The 14,184-nt window shown below is 45.7% G+C and overlaps 1 protein-coding gene across 4 annotated transcripts in view; it reads left to right on the top strand.

Moving 5' to 3' along the window:
• LOC135385335 (uncharacterized) overlaps positions 1 to 14,184 on the top strand; it is a 91,526-nt gene that overhangs the window by 64,954 nt on the left and 12,388 nt on the right. For all 4 annotated transcript variants that reach the window (XM_064614604.1, XM_064614603.1, XM_064614605.1 and 1 more), the window contains 5 exons: positions 410 to 499; positions 578 to 795; positions 5,443 to 5,625; positions 5,778 to 7,232; positions 8,712 to 9,396. In XM_064614604.1, coding sequence (XP_064470674.1) covers positions 410 to 499; positions 578 to 795; positions 5,443 to 5,625; positions 5,778 to 7,232; positions 8,712 to 9,396 — 2,631 coding nt within the window. The remainder of the gene's footprint in view (positions 1 to 409; positions 500 to 577; positions 796 to 5,442; positions 5,626 to 5,777; positions 7,233 to 8,711; positions 9,397 to 14,184) is intronic.

Below are 14,184 nucleotides of genomic sequence, written 5' to 3'. Positions count from 1 at the left end.
AGGTTTATTAGCATGAAAGAGACGAAACTGAAAAACACCTAAAAAGTATCAAAGTTAGCTTCTGTTTTGTTGCTGACTTATATAGACTAAATCCTGTTTCTGATTGTTGTTTCTCAGTACCTTTTAGTACAAGCTGTGCATTGCATACTCCTAGTTCATTTACCATAAACTATGCCCTGTATATTTTCATAAACTTGCACTTCTTAAAACACCCATAACAAAACCCTCACTTGTGTCTTTGGTGATGATGCAAATTAATATAAAAAAGTTAACATACAAGTGTAACAGTAATGACCCATGCATGCTCGTCAATTGTTGTAACCAGTATTTTGCTGTGTTGACCTTACTGATTCGGATTCTTACATTCCAACCATTGCCATAATCTTACATTAGTCATTTCCTGCTCCAGACACAGGAGACCAGCATCCTGGCCCAGCAATAGCGGCATTGATGAAGCTCTCGTTTGATGAAGAACACAGGCATGCCATGTGCCAACTAGGTGTGTTATTTATTATGTGGTGTGATGTTATGACACACAGGCTTGTTAGAATACATAGAACTCCCTTTTATTTCACAGGTGGTTTACAGGCTATTGCAGAGTTGATCCAGGTGGACCACGAGTGCCATGGCAGCACTAGTGACCACTACTGTGTGACACTAAGGCGCTATGCAGGGATGGCCCTTACCAACCTAACATTTGGGGATGGCACCAACAAGGCGCTTTTGTGCTCAATGAAGCCCTTCATGCAGGCGCTAGTGGCACAGTTGCATTCACCTAGTGAAGATTTAAGACAGGTAATTCTTGCTAGCAGCTATACCTCAGAGGGGCACAGCAGCAGGAACATTATTACCTCAATGCTTACAGGACAAATGTGTCACAAAGGCTTGTAAGGTCATTGGAGTTCTGATGGCTTACCCTGCCACGTTTGCAGGTATACACATGGTAACCTGTGCCACATGACGCATTGGTGTGTTTCCAGTGCGTAAAACACTCGCGTTTTCCGAAAACTCTCGTGTGATGTAGTTAGGATGCGATAGGGTTAGGAAACATTAGTATGACCAGCAGGCATGGCTGGGCGGGTAAAAGCATCTGCTCAGTGGTGGTAGTAGCCAAGGTGGTGTTTAAGACTGGGAAGTGCTGAGTTTGTGTCCCACAAGCGGCTGCGCTGTCCGAGATTTCCGCTGGGTTTTCCGACAGACTTTTCAGACGAATATTGACAATAGTTCCCAGGACGCATACAATGCCCCCGTCGCCACTCCTTGCTGCTGTCCTCTCTCCATCTGTCCACGTCTGTACTCCGCTCATAGCCACAGTTGTTTCGCGGTGCTAGCACAGAATATGACAGAAAAAATGTGGGCATTGAGTTACTGTGTGTATTTGGTTTCTACACACAGAATATTGTTTTGCTACGAAGCCTGCACAGCAGTTACAGCACGTTTATTATGTCTGGTGAGCCAATTAGAAGCTCTCTACAAGACTGTTTAGGAGCCTGGAAAGTACTAAAGTAAAATATGTGGGGAAGTTGTCATTTTTAGCTAGAGCCTGAAGTTTTCAGGAAATATTTTTTTTTAAATTTGGGGACTAAAACTCAGATAAATAAACCTGTGCTCTAAATTCATGCAAATTCAGGTGGAAGAACTTCCAGTACGCTAAATTCAGGAGAAATCGAGCTCAGTTACTCAAACTAACTGAACTGCTTCGGTACATATGGTAATATAACTGTGTTTGCTGCCAAACGAGTTAGTGTGCATTCCTACAGACTTCTCAGTGAGGGCAATTTGCTGGGTAAAAATGGACTTTCACCCTGAAGAGGCAACCTTCAATTCGGGGTGCAAATTCGGGGAAGTATCGGGCTAAACCCTAAAACTTCAAGCTCTATATACAGTAAACCCCCGATAACTCGAAGTCGTAAAAACCGTAAAAAATTCGAGATAAGCGAGGTTTCGAGTTAAGCGAACAACGAAAATTACTTTGCCACGATGTTACCACAAAGCTCTATGTTATGAAACGTAAAAAAAAAAGCATTCCTACAGTATTTGGGCTCGTGAACAATTCCGAAGCCATTTATTTATCATTTGAGACAGAATAACTCCGTAATAGCAACTGCTTAGCATTCGCGTCTGGGAACAAGAAAGCATCTTCAAGCACTTCAATGCAACGCATGAGACGCTCCTGGCGGCACTTCACTACCGTGGACACTCTTGACCATTTCAGTATCCCTCAGTTCACCGCTACTGGTAAAGCACATGGTGCTCGAAGTTTCAGTCCTCTAAGTCACTCTCCTCACAACATGCGAGGCGCATCACGTTGTTGCACAGTTCATCACAGTCACTGAACTAGTCTGCTGGCTCCGGTACGGCGGAGGAAGACCAGAAACCCGCATGAACAAAACAGTTCACGATAATGGCTTCATGAACTTGCTGCCAGGCCTTTGATAAGTGCCACCTTCCGCTCCAAAGTCAGGGACTTCCACGTGCGTTGTTCAGCCATCACGCCACGAAGAACGAAACGAGACTGAGACGCTCGGACGAATGCAGAGGAGGAGGAGGATTGACGTTGGGTGGAAAGGGGAGTGCGGTCTGCCTGCCACAGCTAGCGGCGCATGAGTCACTAGGACTGAAAGGCTTTGACCTTGACCTAGCCTGGGGGACCGAAGAATGCATGTTATCAGCCGTAGGTACGCTGACCTACTGGTGATGGAATTTCGAGATATCCATACTCCGGCAAAAGAAAAGGTTCGAATTAAAAGGGCCCAAATACATAAGAAGCATTGGGACAAGGATCGGGACACACAAAAAATTCGAGATAACCGATATTTCGAGATAAGCGAGTTCGAGTTAACGAGGGTTTACTGTATAGCTGTTAAGTGGTTGTGCAGGTGTAGGGCGTTGTTGACTTGGATGCTTCCAGGATTCGATGCCCGGTAACACGCTATCGAAACTGGTGCAAAACTTGGAATAGCGATGCTAGAAGGGCTGAATCGTTCACCGGACTGAGTTGTTCGTTATCTGAGTCACCAAAATGTAGAGGAGATGGTGTTCCTCTACATGTGTCCTGAACGGCGACGGCAGAATGTCCCGTATGGCCGCAGATGTACTACGGAGCTTCTGTACCCGTGGCTTCTCTCCAGCGCGTTGCCAATAGTACTGGAGCTGCTGTTAGTAGCGTGCATCCGTAGCAAGGTGATTTTGTCATCATCCATGGAATTTGTTTGTCGCTGTTACCACAGCATACAAATTCAAGAGCGCAACCTGCTACGGCTTGCTAGTAGGCTGATATGATATTTTTAAAAATGCATATATTCAAAAACGTTAGATTTTGAAACACTCATTTCAAAAATATTGAAATAGCAATTTTTGAATACAGTCAAGCTCCTTGGAACGAACACCTTTTTAATGAAAAAATTGGTACAACTAACTTTTTTTTTTTTTGCGGTGTTATCTGACCCCATAAGAGTAATTTAACATTTTTGTTACACATTTGTAACATTTAACAATTGTAATTTTCTAACATTTACAATGAATATACAGTAGCCAACAGATTTTTTGGACACCGATTATTCTGACCCGTTCAATACTTCGGACTCCCATGGGGAGTCCTTCGTCATGGGAGTAATACGCTTTCGGACTGTTTTTCCGGACAGATCGAGGTCTGAATGCTCGATTTTCCAGACCAAAACACTTGCGGAGATGCCCCAACACCACTGTGTATTTTTGGCACTACGGTGGCAACTTCGAAACCGCCATCTTGTCTTGTGTGCTTGGATTGGGCTCGTAATTGGAATCTTAGGTGAGATTGCTCTAAAACTTCCCAACCGCACCTCTATGTGACGCCACGACAGCAGCGGACATCATGACACGCAGCACCAGGCGCGACGGGTGGCAATTATAGACTTCTTTGGTGCAGCTGTGAGGAAATGATGTTGAATTTAGTGACCGTCGGATTTTTTTGGACTGCTGTATTATTGGCACATTTTCTGGTCACCGTCAAGTCCGGGAAATCGATCGGCTACTGTACAGGAATAGCGAAGCGAGATTCATGTCTGTTCCACAAATTTCTAACTCGTACAACGATATTCTGCGACAAACGATACACTGCACCTTGTCCTCCTGCCGTTCTCTCCCCGACGGGGCGTCTTTTACCACTGACCTGCATAACGTGAAGTCTTGCAACTTGCTAGGAGTCAAAATTTCTGTGCTTTATCAAAGCAATTAATGGTGGATGGGAAAACGAAGAGAGCGTGAAACTGAGAGAGGGCGAAGGGAAAGCATGTGATTTGTGGGTGCTCTGCTGCTTTGTACACGTGTGTTCTTTTGTGCATTTGCAAAACTGAAAGTCACTTGAAAATGTCACCGAAACGTGCCGTCTACGCTTGGGGGGAAAAAAGTCCAGCTAGATTGGAAGCTGAGGCGTCCAATTACGTGGCGGCATCGCGCAAGTTTGGCGTGCAGGAGTGGAACATTATCGTCGTTGGCGTCCGTGTGCCCACACAGAAAGCATTTCGTGGTCGGCAGTCTGGAATTTATCCAGTAGATCGATCCTTCTCAGATACTCCACAATCGGCATCAAACAAGTGATAGCGACGTCAAAAACGTGTAAGCAGCACAGCGGCTGGTGGTCATGCAGGACATTTTTGCGTCCGATGTTTCTGCATCACATCATTCACGGGTTCCCGTGGTTTTCTCCCGTGGGACAGTAAAAATAGGTCACTTCGAATTACGGGCAAATTACGTACACTATGTGGTCAAATAGTGTACGTAGGAACAAAAGTTGCTACATGAAATATTGACTATGCTTTGTTTGTTTTCTTATGTGTGTTCAGGGGAAATTAGCCACGGCAATGCTAACTAGACTCCTCTTTAATGAATCCTCTTTAATGAATTTACATCCTCTTTAATGAATTTACCTTTACAACAAATTTTTTTCATGGTCTCTTGAGTTTTGTTATAAAGGAGTTTGACTGCACAAACCGAATATCGGAAATATTAGATTCGTATACAAAATTTCGAATAATCGCACACCTCTACATAAGAAGTCAGTGATATGCACTACACTGGTTATGCATTAAAAGTAGAGCCTGAAGTTTTGGGGTTTAACCTGATTCTTCCCCGAATTTGCACCCCGAATTGAAGGTTGCCTCTTTAGGGTGAAACCCGTTTTTTACCTGGCAGATTGCCCTCACTGGGACGTCTGTAGAAATGCGCACTAACTTGTTTGGCAGGAAACGCGGTTACATCACCGTTTGTACCGAACCAGTTCAGTTAGTTTGAGTAACTGAGCCCGATTTCTCCCCGAATTTAACGTACTGGAAGTTCTTCCACCTGAATTCGCATGAATATAGAGCGCAGGTTTATTTGTCTGATTTTTAGTCCCCAAATTTAAAAAAAAATTCCCAAAAACTTCAGGCTCTAATTAAAAGTTTGCATCTTTTAATACCGCAGGTTACTGCAAGTGTTCTTCGCAACTTATCTTGGAGGGCAGATTCCACAAGTCGGGAAACCTTGCGTGAAGTGGGTGCTGTATCTTTGCTCATGAAAGCTTCAATGGAAGCAAACAAGGAGTCAACACTCAAGAGTATTCTCTCAGCACTCTGGAACTTGTCTGCACACTGCACCTCAAACAAGGTATACCTACCTGCCCAAATGAGACTAGTTTCTAATTTACAGATTAGTGTTCGTACTACCAGCTTTGCTCTTGATCTTGGTTTTAGATGTGAGGTTTAGACAGTGATGGTGAAATCTTTTATGTGCATACGTTTCTTTCATTCCTAAATCAGGCGGACATCTGTGCCGTGGATGGTGCTTTAGCTTTCCTCGTTAGCACGCTAACCTACCGCAGCCAATCCAAGACACTTGCCATTGTTGAGAACGGTGGCGGAATACTTCGTAACATCTCCAGCTACATTGCCCTGCATGAAGAACATCGAGCAGTGCTTCGCAAGCACAACTGTCTCCAAGTACTCCTTCAGCAACTGAGTTCTCCAAGTCTCACTGTGGTTAGCAATGCGTGTGGCTCACTTTGGAATCTGTCTGCTCATTGTATTGAGGACCAGGCTACTCTGTGGCAGATGGGTGCAGTGGGCATGCTGCGAAACCTTGTGCACTCAAAGCATCGCATGATATCAATGGGAAGCTCTGCTGCACTTAAGAATCTGCTCTCCGTGAAGCACACACTGAAGCAGGAAGTTGTGGGAGGGGATTGTGATGGACGGAACAATAACAACGACGACGACAATGGGAACGACAATCTTCCTTCTTTGCTAGTTCGCAAGCAAAAGGCTTTAGAGGCAGATATTGACGAAAACCTTACGGAAACGTGCGACAATATCGATAGTCCGCAAACCAGTCCCACATTTGAGCGCAGGTTCGTTTTGGGCGAAGAACTGTCCCAGGAAGCGTTTGATCGGTCCCGCCCATATCTTCCTGGTCGGATGTACCACAGTGTAAGTGGCGACCGCGTACCACGATCTGACAGCAGGGACAGCATTGGAAGCACACACTCTGAGCCGACACATTTCAGACCGCCCAGATCGATCTTCACGAGGCGTCACAGGTTAGGAAGATATTCCCTGGAGAGGTGCAGCAAAGTGGAGTGGCACCCACCGCTTCGTGGTGGAGACGTTCCAGCGTATGGGATGAACCTCAACTTGGCGATTGGTCAACGTGCTGACATACCACCACCGCCCCCACCAGGAATGCCAACAACTAATGGGTACATCACAGAGATGCCTTACTTTGAAAATGGCCACGGCAGGCACTTCCAACAGAAGCGCCGATCCAGGGACGAAGACATTGAAGTCACTGCCGGACTTCTTGAATTTGATGATGTTCAGGAGGCAGACAATGAGGAAGATTTGTGCGGTGGTAGACTTTACTACAATGCTCCCGGGAATGGTGATATTTGTGCCAGTGAACAAAAACATTTTGAAACTGATGAGAGGAATACCAGTTTCTTGGGTCAAGTGCACAGGGCAGAAGAGCATGGTGCATTGTTTTGCAGGCCTCTTGGTGTATCACATGGGAGAAGCAGGCACAGGGGAAGCAGTGAGGATACTGTTATTCTGACGGACCTGGCCAGTTTGGAGGATGGGGTGGAGCACCCTAATGGACGTCCTAGTAAGCTAAGGGAAGCAGAAAATGAAGAGAAAGAAGAGAATGAGTGTGGCAGTACAAGCGATGAGTGTGTTCCTGACACTGAAGCACCGCCTACTGAGAAGTGCATTGTAGCTGAGGTAGGTGTATGCCTTGAGCTTGTTGTACACATGTGTTGTCTGTAGCTGGTGTCAGTAAGAGGGGGGAAGAAGAGAAAAGCAGTGTGGAAACAGGTTGGATAGTCAACAGTGCCTCTGCACTTTTTGTCATTCAGAAACAGATTCAGCTATATATAAAGGGTTCCAGGTTTTCAGATTTATTGAAAAAAATAAAATAATATTCAAAACATACGCCTGTGTAATGTTAAGCAATTTGGATTTATCCGAAGAACCATTCCAGTAAGTGAGAACTGAGCAAGAAAAGCCACGCCTTGATGACCGGTTGACCGGTGGTATCGTTTCTTTTAGTGTCGAGATTAGCTCGCATCGCGGGTTACCAACCCCGGGGAACAAGGAAGGGTGGCTGTGTTAAACCACACCCACCATGCATCCGTCTTTCGCGAAGCTTATGTCAGTGTAATGCTGTGCACTCCATCCTTACCTATCCTCCGAATATGCAAAAAATAAACTCCGAAAACCCGGTACCCTAGCTATATGTGGGGATATGTTTATTGTGAACAATAATGAAAGATGTGCCCTCAGCTGTTGATGAACCTGTTTCTTTTGTTGTCATTTCTGCTAGCAGTATATTTCTTTAGGGTTGATAAAATTTCCTTTAGGCTAAAGAACACACTATGAGAGATGGGAAACACACTTGCCTTATGGAGTTCATAATGTTCATTTGGATGGCTTTGATAATACTCACTAATTTCCTACATTCCTCTTCCTGATATTTTTCTTGTTTGGTTAACATTGAACATGCAATGAATATAATGGGCTTTTATACAAGAACAACACATGTAAGTGATTCATAACTTGCACGGATGTAATTGATCTGCATTTGGCTGGAATCTGCTGTGCCCCTTTCAAAAACGGCGTTTGAGAATGAGTGAGGTTTATGTTACTTTGCGACAACATTGCTAGTTCCAGTCAGTCTTAACGTAATCTAAAGTACAAACTGTTCGAAGGTAAACTTAACAATTGTTTCTGCACCTCCCGCAGTGTCTGCATATGTGCTGATAGTAAAGCTATCACTAAAACACATCATCTCAATGGCAGCATCAAACGCTCCGCAGAACCAGTGTATTCCTGCATCCACTATTTTGAACCATTTCGTCAAGGAGCAAGATTGATTTTTTATGCATGTTTTGGATCAAGCTTTCCAGATGTAACTAGTACAGTGAAAACCCCTGTGTACAACAGTAGAAAGAATCAAACGCCAATATTACAATATCACGGCCCTCAAACGTAATACAGTTGCAGAACTTACAATGCATGCCAATATTATTTTATTTCTTATCCTGCACAGTAGTTTAATCTGCGACCTATTCAGAAACATAATTTTTATGTACAAGGAGATTACTAAATCAAACCCAAGTATACAGTTAAGGTCAAATTTCAAAGCAAAGCAAAATTTCAAAGCTCTGCATTCAAAATCTGCTTTGCCTTTGATTTTTCCAGGGACCTGAAATCTGCGATACTCTGAGCTGCACAGGTGCACGGACTGGCAAAGCAAATGGCATAACCTCGCTGCACCACAGAAGCAGTGGTATCCCAGTCAAATCCACTGTGCCACGAACATCAAAAGAAATTTTGGTACCGTGTTCCTCTGTTCCCGCGCACGGCGGCCAGCCTTCTGCTGCTGGCACACACAATACCACATCAGGTTCTTCAGCAATGAGGCATGGTGCTCCGACTGACAGTATATCTTCATCCATCCCTCCATGCCAAAAAGTACACCCACAGCATGCTAACGAAGATGATCAAGTCCATTCAGTGGCACATTCATTACCTGTTCAGTGGGAAGGAAGTGTGCTGCAGAACTGCTCAGGAGATCAGGCAGGACACCCCCACTCTAGAGCATCACATTCACAACCAGCACCAATAGCCTCCAAGCGTTCTACATCTCACTGCTGTGGATATGGACATTCTCCGGCAGTGCCCTCCTTGCATGACTACATATTTGGAAAAAAGAAAAGTGGGACAAAGCCTCAAGTTGCTACGAAGCCAGGGCAGCAGTTTTATGACCATAATTGCGATGCAGAATCTCATCAAGATGGCACTTTACCAGCACACACAGCGGATGCTTCACTGTTGCGGAGCAGCACGAGAGGAAGCTCAGCCATGGGTTGGAATTCAACATCTGGTACGTTGTTTATTGAAATTGTTGAAATTGAAAGCACACTAGTTCTTGGGTATGACTGAATTACGTCCCGTCGGCATCTGTAGAAATTGCTCCTAGGTTGTGGGCTTCATGTGAGTGTGTGGAAATCAACAGTGGCTCCATCAAGGTTGGTATAAAATGTTAGCTTTCACCACAAGAGGGCAACTGGAAGCTCTCCACAAGAGACGAACCATACTTACTATCATATTAAGAATGCGAGTCCACTAGCCAACTGCACTATGGCATGTCATGCTTGTGTATCAAGCGGGATTGTGTCACTGCGACTCTTCATTGAAGAGGCAGGTTATGCAGGACTGGTACACGTGTAATGGCTTCTTTCTTTTTGTTATGGACCGACATCACATGCATGAAGATTGATATTTGCAGTACTTTTGCCCCAAAACTGCACAAATTACCTGTCTCTTGGTACATAGAAACCTTTGCACAGATGTCTTTGGTGACGCTTGAGGACAGGCTCCAAATGTGCAGCATTATGGAAACATGCAACGAAAGACAACAAATTCTCGACAACCTTTGCACAGAGACCTTTGATAACACTTGAGGACAGAATGCAAACGTGCAGCATTACATAAGTAAAACCCCCGAGACGGAGGAATATGCAAAACACAAGACAACAAATTCTCGAGAATTTGTTGTCCTGTGTTTTGCATGTTCCTCTGTCTCGGGGGTTTTCCTACCATCATGTATAACCAGCTACCCTGCATCTTATGTCTGCTTCATGTGCAGCATTAGTTTTACCGATGCAGTTCCACGTAAGTGATTCAAATTCTATAACAGGTAAAAGAAGAGACCTGGGAAGGGCATCCATGCCATTTTGATCACCCAAGTCCTTCGTACCCCTACAGATCAGTCCAAGGATTTGATTTGCTTTCTCAACAATATAATTGATGTGCAACCTAAACATAAGGCAATGGTCTAACGAGATAGCAAGATCCTTGACAGCAGACACCCTACATAACTCTATGTTATGCAGTTTATAGACTAAAACAATAGGATTGACATTAGGGTGAGCGGCAGGGTAAGCAACGTTGCTTCAATCTGGTTCATATTCAAAGCTGGGACATTATGAAAACACCATTCGCCAATGGCATCAACATTGGTCTGATTCGGCAGACAGTCCAACGTGTGAAATACGGGTAGAAAAAGCTTTAGGTCATCTGCAACTCTAAGAAGCGTTCACTACAGACTTCAGAGTTCAGATGTCACTACATAATGTATATCATTTTGGAGCCATATAGGTATACGGCTGGAGGTATACATGTACATATATATATGGAGGTATACCAGAATTTGCCACGTAATTTACTGAAAAACATTACCAACTTTCACAGTCTTCAACTTCCAGTCAAAATAACTTGAAGGCCATTGACAAAATTAGGGGCACATACAATAGTGCTGAAGTTTATAGAGTGGTTAACTAAGTCAAAAGTTTTGGTACTGCCAAAGTAAATGCTACTGATTTGGCCCTCTTTATGTAAGTACGGAGCATATAATCAGGAAAGGAAACCAGGCTGGTTTCAACTGAATGGCAAGGTAAAAACCAATGCTGAGAATGTTGTAAACGTTGAGAATCAAAAAGACAACCTTTAAAGTGACAGTCCGGTGCAAAAAAAGTGGTTCTGGGAAACACCGTCTTATGATTTCTAATACTCCTCACAACTACCGTGCAAAATATTTCAGAAGAAATCGTATCGCGTGAATTATAACCGATTCTTTCCTATGCCGCAGTTGGTCCTGAGTAAAGGTCGCAGCGAGCTCTCGCGTGACGTGCATAAGAGCAAAGCCGCACGCGACTTGCGCATGCCTGTTTGCGCGATAGTTGGTTGTTGTGTGCAGCATTTGCCCATTATGATGATTTTGAGTGGCAATCACGCGTTATGCAGAGTAAAATGCAGAGTAGCGTCAGTGTAAACACAGATATCACGACGCAGCCTACGGTTCAGTACACTCATAGAAAAAAAACACCTCTCTGCATTCCCAGCAATGGAGCAGTGCTGCGCCCCTCCGTGTCCATTGGGGACGTCATGGTCATGTTACGGATGTCGTACGTAGAGGATCCCTGTGCCTGGGAGTATGCGAGGGAGAAAAACGAAACCGGATGTCTTCAGAGGAGTAGTTTTTATTCGGTGTGTTGTGACTGAGACGACAAACAGGTCTGGAGAGGAAGTAGCCTTTAATGTGACCTAATGGTCCTAAAGCCAGAGCCGAACTAATGGCCCTCGCGCCGGTGGCGCGTAGCTAGAACCAAGGCACAGGACGAGAATTAACAATGGGGCTGCCACATCACTCCCCCTCCCCCATGGAAAAAGAAAATGTTAGAACCTTGGGCTGTGAAAATGGCGTAGAATGGGGCTCCAAGATACCGTTTTGGGGGGAACGGGAGCAGGTGTAGTAGCCTGGACTAGGAAGACCTGTGACTCGAAGTTACGACCCTGGTCTGAGTGTAGTTGCATGGGAGCCCCGAAACGGGCAACCCATTCGGTCACTAGCGCCTCCGTCACTGTAATCGTCTCTTCGTTCGGGAGTGCGTACGCCTCGGGCCACTTCGTGAAGTAGTCCATGACAACAAGGACGTATCTGTTGCCACGCGTTGTCGTTGGTAAGGGTCCTAAAATGTCCTGGGCCACTCTCTCAAATGGCACCCCGGAAACACATTCTTGGAGTTTTGATCTTGTTCGGGTGCGTGGTCCTTTCCGAGATGCGCAGAGGTCGCAAGACCGGCACCACTCTTCTACGTCCTCTCCGGTATTCCAGCCAATAGTACCGTGTACGAATCTTTGCAAGGGTCTTGTTAGCACCGAAGTGGCTTCCGGCAGCACTGTTGTGCATCATGCGTAGAAACTTTGGTCTGAACACTGCAGGCAGTATTCGCCCGTCTGCAGATTCCCATACACGATGCAGGAGATCGTCATGTAACTCAAGTGATCCCCAAAGAGCCCAGTAACCCTTCAGTTGTTCCGATTCCCGTGAGACTTCCGCCCACGATGGACGGGATCCATTCGCCCAGACAAGGATACAACCAATGTCTGGATCCACTTCCTGTGCTTTACGCATCTTGTCGCGGGTGACTTCGCTGTCGATACGAACAGCGCAGGTGACATGCGCCTGTGAGATTGAGACCGGTGTTTGGGAGGCATGCTGAGCGCAGTGGTGGCCACCGGTGCTGGCACAAAGCAACCTCGACAATGCGTCCGCGTTGCTATGGTCCCGCCCGCGACGGTGTTGGGGCGTAAAGTCGTACTCTTGTAGCGTCTGAATCCAGCGTGCGACTTGTCCTGCAGGGTTGCGGAAGGTGAGCAGCCACTGTGGTGCAGCGTGATCAGTCCTGAGTGTGAAGTGGTGCCCATAAAGGCTGGGGCAGCAGGTGTTGCGGTAGCCATCCTACTGAAAAAATTCGGTGACGCAAAGGTTCAGAAGTTGTCCAAATCACGTTCGGGTCACCAGTTGTTGTGACTTAGACGACAAACAGGTCTGGAGAGGAAGTAGCCTTTAATGTGACCGAATGGCCCTAAAGCCAGAACCAAACTAATGGCCCTCGCGCCGGTGGCGTGTAGCTTGAACCGAGGCGTGGGACGAGAATTGGCAATGGGGCTGCCACAGGTGTCAGTCGAAAACCACGCCATTTTGTGAGCTGAAACTTTCCACACAGCATGTAAGCCTTCGCGGCTGTTGGAAAAAATCAACTTCCGGTTTTCCCGGACTGTCCCTTTAAAGTGAGATAATGGATTCTTGAGCAAAATCTTCTCAAAACTTTTGAAAGGTTGACAGCAATGACACTCAGCTATACGATGTCTGATCATTTAATTCTGGTACTGATTTTTTTGTGTGTGATTGCATACAGTTAGCGGCTAGCAGGTCTTGTCTCCTTCGAAGTACGGTAGTTCCCTCGTGATTGTATGCACTTATTCCAGCGTTCCTGCCACTGATGAAAGCACTTCTGGTAGTCACTTTTTGGAATAGTCCTCATTTGTTTTGTGGTGTTGATTTTGATTCTCTTCCGCTTCATCATTTGGCGACCTTTCATCGCTTTCTTCAGTTTTGGGAACAAGAAGAAGTCGCAAGGGGAGTACAAAGGGTGTGGGAGCAATGGGATGGTGTGTTTCGCCTGAAACTCATCTGTGGCGACAGACCTGTGAGCAGGGGCATTGTCATGGTGCAAGATCCAGGTGATGGAGTGCCTCGGAGCGGTGTCCGCGCAACACGTCTCGGGGGTTTCAAGACTGCTTTAGGATATCCTGGCATATACCGAATGCGATTCTAATATCATCTGAAACCGCTCATATTGTTAGACGTCTGTCAGCGCGAATGGTTTCTCGCACACGTGCCACAGTCTCCCTATTTTGGCTCATGAACGGCCTGCCTGGGTGGGGCTCGTCTTCAAAGGATCCGCGTCCACTTCTGAAACGGAAATATCACTCAAATGTCTTCGATGAAGCAGGACTCTCTGGAAGCCGTTTACAGGATTTCATACGTTTCCGCACTGGTTTTCCCAAGACGGAAGCAGGAGTCAATGCTCAAATGCTCCAGCACTGTCTTCTTCATCGTGAAATGCGACAAACACGACTGGTATGCCTTCACTCAGAGGGTTACACACGGCGCCTGCGAGGAGGTAGTGGCATCATGTTTTCTACGTGGGTTGCCAAGCGTCCTGCCTTCTTGTCACATTGCTGCATGTCATAGTTCTCAGTAGGGGGGAGGTGGGGGAGAAATCAGTCCCAGAATTAAATGATCAGACCTGGTAGTTGGTCA

The sequence above is a fragment of the Ornithodoros turicata genome, chromosome 2 (genome assembly GCF_037126465.1).
Source record: "Ornithodoros turicata isolate Travis chromosome 2, ASM3712646v1, whole genome shotgun sequence".
In the NCBI taxonomy this organism is placed as follows: Eukaryota; Metazoa; Arthropoda; class Arachnida; order Ixodida; family Argasidae; genus Ornithodoros; species Ornithodoros turicata.
The sequence above is the reverse complement of the archived record's forward strand: the minus strand, read 5'-3'. Positions and strand labels throughout refer to the sequence as shown.